This window comes from Aristolochia californica, unplaced genomic scaffold (assembly GCF_029961685.1).
Source record: "Aristolochia californica isolate CCGP_79_NKW_82.1479 unplaced genomic scaffold, dmAriCali1.0.hap1 SCAF_13, whole genome shotgun sequence".
NCBI lineage: Eukaryota > Viridiplantae > Streptophyta > Magnoliopsida > Piperales > Aristolochiaceae > Aristolochia > Aristolochia californica.
Window position 1 is genome coordinate 24,289,558 of NW_027181804.1, and position 10,015 is coordinate 24,299,572.

Genomic DNA, 10,015 nt, shown 5'->3' on the forward strand with positions numbered 1-10,015 from the left:
GATTTAATTATCTTCTCTTAGCTCCTCCTATATAAGCCGAAGTTGCTGGGTTTCTTCTCTATTCCTGTTTAACAGCCTGTAGTTCTCCAATAGATAAAGGATTGATCTGTGTATGAACCTGTTTATAGTGTCTGATTAGACTGAAAGTAAAGGTGAGAGACTAGTTGAATAATTAATTTGACAAGGGAAGAAGACATGAGGGTTCGCAATTCGTTGTGGCCTGGGAGGTGGCCTAAAGAATAAAAGTGGAGCCCACGAAGTTCAATGGTGACCTAGAGAATATATGACGGTCCCTTTGTGATCTGAAATGTGTTTGAGGAGAAGAGGAAGAAGAAGGAGAAGGGGAACAGGATAATGTATGGGATAGGGAGGGAAGAAGACATGAGGGATTCTCTTTCGCAATTCGTTGTGGCCTAAGGAATAAAAGTGGAGCCCACGAAGATAAAGGTTTAAGTTTAATGGTGACCTAGAGAATATATGACGGTCCCTCTGTGGTTGAGGAGAAGAGGAAGAAGGAGAAGGGGAAGAGGAAAATGTATGGGATAGAGAGGGAAGAATGAAAGCGGAAGGCCTCCGATTGCTATCGTCCTCATTGGCTCAATGATGTCGTTGGGGTGGTTACACAAAAAAAAAAAAAAAAAAAAAAAAACGAGTGACGGCCTATAACACAGATTCTCTTTCTCTTTCTCACTCGAGATGGCTGGTGGTTTCAAAAGAACATTTCCCCGAGATTTTATGGTCGAATGTCGTCGTTACGATGGAGCCTTGCGCCCCACACTCTCCCCTTCATGGCTCCACCTTACGCTTCTCTTCTCCCTTTGTGGACCACTGCTCTACCTCACTCTCTCTCTCTCTGGAAAGGTGGGTGGCACTTCTGGAAGCCCTCTCTCTCCCTCTCTCTCTCCTCTTTCTTTCTCTTTTTCTCTCTTTCTCTCTCTCTCTAACCATTCCCACTCCAAAGTAACCTGAGAGCCCATAAAAAATTTCAAACCCTTTTCGAATCTCTACCACATGAACCCTTTCTTTCTTGTTGTGTGAGTGTATATATATATATATGAGGTCTCCAGCTGCAATTGGCCTCACGCTCACCATTTCTCTTCTGAATATCTCTCTCCTCTCTCCTCTTCCTTTCTCCCTCTCATATGGTTACCTCAAAATTATCATAAGCAGTTTCAAAAGAGAAAAAAGAGGAGGCATTCTGGTGCTCATTGTCTTTTCTCAAACTTTCTGTCTGCTCCGGTCCTTCCTTGTAAAAGTAATGCTCTTTTAATCGATACCCTTTCCCTCTATCACCGCAGTGAACTCAGGACCACAAGGATTCCAGCTTCGTTCTTCCTGGAAGAGAATATGAATCTGTCCGTTAATGGTCAATCTCGAGTTCCACCGGGCTTCCGGTTCCATCCCACCGAGGAGGAGCTTTTGGACTACTACCTCAGGAAGAAGGTCGCCTGCGAGAGGATCGATCTTGATGTCATCCGAGATGTCGATCTCAACAAGCTTGAGCCCTGGGATATACAAGGTGCGGTGCTGCTCAAACCATCCGTCCTGTATCTCCTCTCACTTTCGGAATAAAGACATTATTAAGAGCAACGAGATTCTCATTCTGCGTATTTTTTTATGATTTTTTTTTTTTTTTTTTTTTTTTCACAGACGAATGTCGGATTGGCTCCACCCCGCAAAACGACTGGTATTTCTTCGGCCACAAAGACAAGAAGTATCCAACAGGAACCCGAACGAATCGAGCAACTGCGGCAGGCTTCTGGAAGGCCACAGGCCGTGATAAGGTCATCTATACCAACTTTAAACGAATCGGAATGAGGAAGACTCTCGTCTTTTACAAAGGAAGAGCTCCACACGGCCAGAAATCCGACTGGATCATGCACGAATACAGGCTTGATGACGTATCGGATAATACCTCCCAATCCAATGTAAGAAGCCTTTTCGACATAATGGATTCGTTTCCACTTAACTTTGGGTTCGTTTTCACTCCTAACCTTGGCTGCAAATGAATGTCGATTAAAATTCCAACAGCCGGCCATCACCGGTGGAGAGTCGGCGCAAGAAGATGGCTGGGTGGTTTGCCGCCTTTTCAAGAAGAAGAATCTCCACAAGGCCGCAGATAGTCCCAACAACTCTTCCTCCGCCACAAGCGAGACGAACGCCCAAATGCTCCACTCCAGTAACAGCGACGGGGCACTCGACCAGATTCTTCAATACATGGGCAGAGCATGCAAAAAAGAGAACAAGTCCAACAACGGGCAGAGGTTTCTCCGACAGATCGACAAGAGCGCCAGCCACGAAAGGTTCATGCAACTGCTCCCACAGGAGAGCCCCACTACTCTTCCCTCCACCCAGAGTTGCTACACGCCGGATGTTCAGATCATGGCAGACACAGATGGCTCAATAACCACCCATGGCGACCCTGGTTTGAACCCACTTTTCCACATGGAAACCGGCCATCTCAGCGACTGGAACACCCTAGACCGTCTCGTTGCCTCACATCTCAACGGTCAATCAGAGACATCCAAGCAACTATCCGGCTTCAACGACCCCTCCCTCTTCTTCTGCTCCGTTTCCGACTCCGACCTCCCCTTGCCGTCTCACCTCCGCTCCTCCAACAGATCATTCGCCGGTTCTCATGACAACAGTAGCAACAATGACATGGATCTGTGGAGCTTTGCACGATCGGCGTACTCGTCAACTGATCACTTCCCTCTGTGTCAAACCCCTCTTCCTAACTGAAATTTTCCACCCATCTCTTCCAGATACTCCTACGAGAGTCTCCCGAGTCAAATACTTATCCTTGTCGTTCATGTGAGAGCTATTATGAAAAACCCTTTTTACTTCATTAAAAGTATAGATAGCTAACAAAATAGAAAAAAAAATTAAGCTGGAGTGGCATTATCAAATATTATCGTTTCATGATCACGATGGCTTCCGTCTAACTAATGTGCTTATTTCATCTTAACTATATTTCTTTCTTTCTTTCTCCCTCCCTCCCTTTGTCCAATGGTTCCGAAGATCTCATGGTATACAGAACGTTCTCGTTTTAAACTTTTCGCCGGCCACCACCTCCGAAAATCCAAGAAGACAAACCGCACAAAACTAAAAATACAAATCCGTGGATATATAATATTAGAAGACAAAGGATTTCCAACATAGGACGACGACGACTACGTAAAGACGTTACGCTTTTTGGATACTTTTGGGTTCGGTAAAGGGGATGTCATGAGGATCAAAAAGAAAAGGTTGAGGGTTAGTCACGTTCTTGATCAAACAATGATCGCAGTTTTGAATGGATTGGGTCGTCTATCTTGAAGAAGGGACGGAAGAAGCAAAATGCGATGCGGCTGCTTCTGGGTGTTCGGAAGTCACACTCACGGTTCCAGGAATTCCCACTCGCTCTGTGCAGCCATTATATTTCTGTCTTTTGCAGATTAATTACGTATTCAAGGTTTTTGATGATTTGTCTTCCTTGTTTCTCTGTGGGTGGTCCAAACTTGGTATTTCTTTGACCTGCTTAATTTCATTTTCGAATGCGAGTAGGTAGCTGATAACGAAGACTATCTTTATCCAGTCTCCCTGGGTCATGGTAAAGCATTTACAGGCAATTTAAGATTCAGTAAACTCCTTAGGAAGAGTATCGAGATATCATTTTTTTTGTAAACTTTTGTATCTAAAAATGTCTTATCAATTAACCGTTCTTTCAAACTTCTAATGAATGAGTACAATTTTGTCATGAGATACCCCAAAGAGGTAGATTTATTGTTCAATGTGCTTGTGCCAATAGAAAACCATAGGAAAAGAATTAAGAACAAATAAGTTTCATCTTGCTATAAATTTCCGATCTGTATACCTTTGGGCTGTGTTCGGAACACAAAAAGTGGAGAGAAAATAAAAGGAAGAAAAGAAAAAGAGAGAGAAAATAAAAGAAAAGAAAAAAAAATCTTGTTTGGATGCCCATGAAAAATGAGAGAGAAATAAAAGAGAAATGCAGTTTCTCTTGTTTGGATATTTTAAAATTTTGATGATTAAAATTTTCTTTCAAGTTTTTATTTCTTTTTTTTTCCAAAAATTCGATTATTTTGTGAGAGAAAATTATTAAATAAGAGAGAAAGTTATCTTCTCTCTTATTTTCTTTTCTCTCAATGATTATCTGCTGACACAAAAAAAAAAAAAAAACCTTTTCACCCATTCTCTTTTCTTTTCTTTACTTTTCTGTGGATTCCAAACAGGGCCTTAGGGGTGAGCAAAATTTCACCCTAATTATCCTTTTCAACAAAAATGGTAATGGTTAGGAAAATTGTTATTCTAATTACCCTATGGTTGTGTTTGCAACACAGAAAGTGGGGAGAATAGAAAAGGAAGAGAAACACACACAAAAAAAAGAAAAAAAAATAAAAAAAGATTTTTTTTTCTTGTTTAGATGCCCATAAAAAATTGAGAGAGAAATGCAGTTTCTCTTATTTGGATACACGTGAAAATTGAAAGAAAAAACAGAATTAGTAATATTTAAATTTTTTAATAATTAAGAATTTCTCTCAAGTTTCTATTTCTTTTCTCGTTAATTCCATTATTTTCTTTTCTTTTCTGTAGGTTCCAAACAGACCCTAAATGAACTAACAAGGCACAAATGAAAGAAAATCCGTCAAAGAAAATATATTTCACAATAGATAAAATTATTTATAAGAAAATAACTTTTTTGTTACTTTGTTTTCTGCTTACAATGGCACAAACATTCCCTTAATAAAACTTTCCAATACTTTCCCAAATATCTATAATTTTCAATTGACAATAATGACATGATGGAGAATGACAAGACGTTTATGCAAATGATGCTACATATGTACATATACATAAAGGGAGAAGTAGGAATCGTTGGCTGCAACATCTATATACTGAATAAGAACACCCTGCAGAAGACAGGTTAATTAGGGTTTCAATTTCCTCATCACCCACTCATTGTTAGCACCTTCCTGGTTTTAATATTGGAACCCATGGCACATAATGATCCTGCTTTTGTTAATCCCTCTTTTCCAAACGTTGACACATTGGAGAAGGACATATATTTGCATAATCAAGTGTACTTTGCACAAATGAATCGCTCTTTCTTCAATGAAACAGCACTAAACAGAATCACCCATGTCTCTTCTTTACGATAATAGCCTGTGGGTGAGATAGAAAGATTCTTTTATAGTTAAGATGATGCTGGTGACCGGTGGGTGCTTGAACTGGGGCCTTTTCACTTGGAAGTATTTCCAAAACGCCACCAAGTCTTTCTCCATGTGTTTTTGGCACCTTCTCTGTTGCTAATTTAATATGATTCATTCCACTGTCACTGGATTTTCATTTATTTGTTGGTCGATCTAGGGTTTTGAAAGAAGACCTACCCCACGTCAATCATTAAAAAATGTAGAGACGAATGTGCTCTCGTAAGCGCTCCAAGAAAACGTGAACAGAGTATCTGCCTTTCTTTAATGCAAGAATTCTCCATTAGAGATTCTCCTGGTCAATCATCCTTCCAGGTGTTAAGAAAAGCAGGTTCCGCCATGAATCGAATTAACTCTCTCTTGTTTGTATTTTTTTTAAGTTATTATAAAATACTGACTGGGATGTGGGAACTGGAGCATCATTAAGGATTCATAACTCTGCAACTAAACACGGTAAAACGAATACCCAAGCGAGTAAAGAAAGAACTTCCAACGAAGAACTTCTGATCGAAAGCATTCAGACACTTCGAATAAATGGAAACTTCAAGTTGAAACAGTACTCTAAAACCCTCTCTGGTTTCTTTAATCTGCTCGATTATACCCAGGGCATGTCTTAAATCAAAACGGTCCATACGATTAAGAAAACTAATCCTTATATTCTCGACCAAAGAAGTCGAGAAAAGGATAACAACTGGCACGCATTGCGAAACAAATTCATGGAGAACCTCATGATGCACTAGACTGCATGATACAAGCCTAACTTTTGCTTCATAGAGAATCACTTGGTTCTAGGTTTCGATGGATTCTATTTGAAGCAACCAGTGGAATTCTTGTCAATTTTCCTTTTTACAAAGCGAAACAACTGCGTGTTAACCATTTTTATGAGAAACGGTTTTCTCATTAATTGTGGTCTCAACTTCTGGCCGTTGCAACTCCCTTGGTAACACGAAGCCATGAACAACCTTGATGGAAGGTTGGCTTCACATTGTTTTTTGGGTCCCCTGTCTCGTCACTCTCAAGCCCCTTCAGTTGAGCCATCGTCGAGACTGTTCAAAGATCGGAAGTGCCGAACAGAGAATAGAAAGAAGGAATTTGAAGTGTATGGAAGGAGGTATGATTTTACTTCCGTTTAAATTATATGATGAATTTCATGTTGTTGTTAGAAATTCATGTTTAGGCTTACAGTTGGTATCAGAGCAGACCTCTGATCCAGCGTTTCGGTTCCATTTGAGCTTAAGTTTAAAAACTCTGTTTTCGGTCTCTGTTTTAAAAAAAAAAAAAAAATTATGCGCTCACTGCTTGCAAAAGCCAGGGTTCTCGCATCGGCGAAAAGCGTCGGAGAAAGACGCAACACCGACGCCAGTGACCATTCCACACGGTTTTTCGGCGTCGACATTGTATAAAAACAACTGGTGCCGACAATCTCTGTTCGCTCTCGGTGCAGGACTATCAGCGGCTCACTCGCGACGCCTTAGAGCGTCTGAGCCGTAGCGCCGATGCTGGCGACCATTCTGACAGGTTTGCCAGTCTCGACAACTTGAAAGAACGTTGGCAGAACGCCGACGAACTTTCTTTTTGCGCACAGCTGGAGGTTGAAGACGACCTCCAGCGCGTAGAAACAGGTTAATTAAATTCATAAGGTATTTTTTTAAATATCATCGAGTTGGCTCGGGACGAGTCTTCTGCGACTCGTCGTTCCAACTCGGCAACCGCGACTTAGGTCGGCGTGACTCGGTGAAAAAAAAAACCATCTGGTCGACTCGGACGAGTTAATTAGACTTACCGTTCCTGGACCGAGCCGACTCGGTACTTATAATTGCTTTTGCGCTAGCGGGATTCGAACCCACGCATTGGCAAAAACACTTGCGCCAGTGACCATTAGGCCACTGGCCGTCGACTGCTATGTATATTAGAAATTTTAGATTTATTTCCTATTACACTTTTTATGCATTTTTTGGCATATATTTAAATGCATGAAATTAAAGTTATGCATAATATTATAGTTTTTAATTATGCATATCTTATGAGAGTATTTTGTGCATAATTATAACATGTTAGTGTAAGTTAAAATTATACAATTCATGCTATTCTCATACATTTATGAGATTTAATGTCTAGTGATCCATATAATTTTTATTAATTAGAGAGTAGCCACAACATCTTTAACTTAATAAAAATTATATATTATGATTAGGATCACATAAAGAATATTAGACATTAATTGTAACTAATTTTACTTGATATAATAAATTTTATCCCAGTTGAATTTTTATTATATTTGAGTTTATTTGTTAGGATAAAATATCAAGTTATTTATAATTTTCCCACAGGGATTATGAATTCATAAATAATTTGATAGTTTTATCATAAAGAAAAAGTAGAAATTAATTGTAATTAATTATACTTAATATAATAAATTTTATCCCACAGAAATTTTTATTATATTTGAGTATATTAATTAGGATAAAATATCAAATTATTCATAATGTACCCACAGGAATTATGAATTCATAAATAATTTGATAGTTTTGTCATCAAGTTTACTCATAAAGAATATTGAATCTGCTTGAATTAAAAACCATTTAGCCCACAGGCAATGTTTTTTATGTCATTTGATTTGATTTTTAAGCATGATTTACATTGGTAAAGTATGATATTTTATTCAGGCCTTATTTTTAATATCAACATGTAATTTGTAATTTTATGCAGTTATACAACCTGCACATTTCTTTGATATTCGTTGTGATATCCCTGGGAGATAACTATAAAGTCTTAAAAGAGAGAATACTTCTTCATTAAGGGTGGATGGACATAGATTATGCTATTAGGAAAGACGAACCACCAGTAATTACTGATACCAGTACTGCGGTTGAAATTATACTCTATGAACGATGGGAGCGATCTAATCGCCTCATTGTAATGTTCATTAAGACTAAAATTGCTACTGATCTTCATGGTTCTGTTGAGCAGTATGAAAATGTCAAAGACTTGCTGAAAGTCATTGATGCTCAATTTGTCACTTTAGATAAGGCTTTAGCAAGCACCCTAATCATGAAGTTCTCGTCCCTAAAGCACACTAGTATGAGAGGTGTGCGTGAGCACATCATGCAAATGAGGGATATTGCGGCTCAATTAAAAAATCTCGAGGTTGATATGTCATAATCTTTCATGGTGCATTACATCTTGAATTCCCTTCCGCACCAATATGGACCCTTCAAAATCTCGTACAACACACATAAAGATAAATGGTCAATTAATGAACTTTTGACCATGTGTGTTCAAGGGGAAGGGAGACTGGTGATGGAACAAGAAGAAAGTGTCATGCTGGCAACACATGGAAGGGCAAGTATCAAGCCAAACAAAAAGGGAAGGGTAAAATACCCCCCAAGCTGGTATTAAGAAAGATTCCAAATGTTTCTTCTGTAAAAAGAAGGGACACATGAAGAAGGAATGCGCTAAGTTTCAGAAATGGTTTGCTGACAAAGGTACACCAACCTCATTTGTTTGTTATGAATCTAATATGGTTAATGTCAATAATTACACTTGGTGGATTGATTCTGGATCAACAATCCACATCTCGAATTTCTTGCAGGGTTTGCAAAACCTAAGGAAACCAGTAGGAAATGAGCATCACATTTTCTCAGGAGATCAGATGAGCTCACACGTAGAAGCTATAGTAGTGGCTTTGTTTTAAAATTAGAAAAGACCTTTTATGTTCCAAGTCTCTCCAAAAACTTGATTTCAGTTTCAAGGCTTGTACCTTATGGATAATCTTTTAACTTTTCAGATTCATCTTTCAGTTTATATTATAAGTCTAATTGTGTTGGGAATGGTACATTGTCTGATGGTCTTTATAGCATTAATTTACAAAACAATGCCACTTACGGTTCAATGCATGTTCACACTTGTAATAAAAAAAGTTATTAATGAGGATTCCTTTACATTATGGCACTGGAGATTAGGTCATATCTCCATAGATAGAATTAAAAGATTAGTGAATGAAGGAGTACTTAATACTCTGGATTTTACTGATTTTGAGACTTGTGTAGACTGCATTAAGGGAAAGCAAACTAACAAGTCAAAGAAAGGTGCCAATAGGAGTTCAACCATATTAGAAATCATACATACTGATATATGTAGTCCAAACATGGACTCACATGGTCAGAAATACTTCACCTCTTTTATAGATGATTCATCACGGTACATGTATCTCTACATGCTTTATAACAAGAATGAAGTTTTAGATGCCTTTAAGATCTTTAAGGCTAAAGTAGAAACACAATGCGGTAAGCAAATTAAGATCATGAGATCAGATAAAGGTGGAGAATACTATGGTAGATACACAGAGAATGGAAAAGCACCTGGGCCATTTGCAAAGTTTCTTCAAGAACATGGGATTGTTGCCCAATATATCATGCCTGGTTCTTCGGACCAAAATGGTGTAGCAGAAAAAAGAAATCAAACATTATTAGGCATGGTGCAGAGTATGCGTAGCAACTCCAATCTTCCTAGATCCTTATGGTCTGAAGCACTTAAGATGACAGTGTATATATTAAACCGAGTTCCAACCAAGGCTGTTCCAAAAACGCCATTTGAATTATGGAAAGGTTGGAAACCGAGTTTGCAACATATGCGCGTTTGGGGATGCCTGTCTGAAGTGAGAATTTATAATCCACAAAAGAAGAAGTTGGCCCCAAGGACCATTAGTGGGTATTTCATTGGATATGCTGAAAGGTCTAAAGGTTACAGATTTTATTATCCATCTCACAACACTAGGATTGTGGAATCAAGAAATACAAACTTTC

The 10,015-nt window shown here is 38.7% G+C and overlaps 2 protein-coding genes across 2 annotated transcripts; both read left to right on the top strand.

The window, feature by feature from the left end:
- Positions 1 to 1,097: 1,097 nt before the first annotated feature.
- Positions 1,098 to 2,933, top strand: LOC137948845 (NAC domain-containing protein 43-like). The gene is made up of 3 exons (XM_068795024.1): positions 1,098 to 1,519; positions 1,651 to 1,928; positions 2,032 to 2,933. The coding sequence occupies exons 1-3, from the start codon at positions 1,348 to 1,350 to the stop codon at positions 2,740 to 2,742; spliced, it is 1,161 nt and encodes a 386-aa protein (XP_068651125.1). The 5' UTR covers positions 1,098 to 1,347; the 3' UTR covers positions 2,743 to 2,933.
- Positions 2,934 to 8,015: 5,082 nt separating this feature from the next.
- LOC137947729 (uncharacterized) lies at positions 8,016 to 8,372 on the top strand. The gene has a single exon (XM_068793500.1). It carries the CDS (start codon positions 8,016 to 8,018, stop codon positions 8,370 to 8,372), a length of 357 nt encoding a protein of 118 aa, XP_068649601.1.
- Positions 8,373 to 10,015: the final 1,643 nt, after the last annotated feature.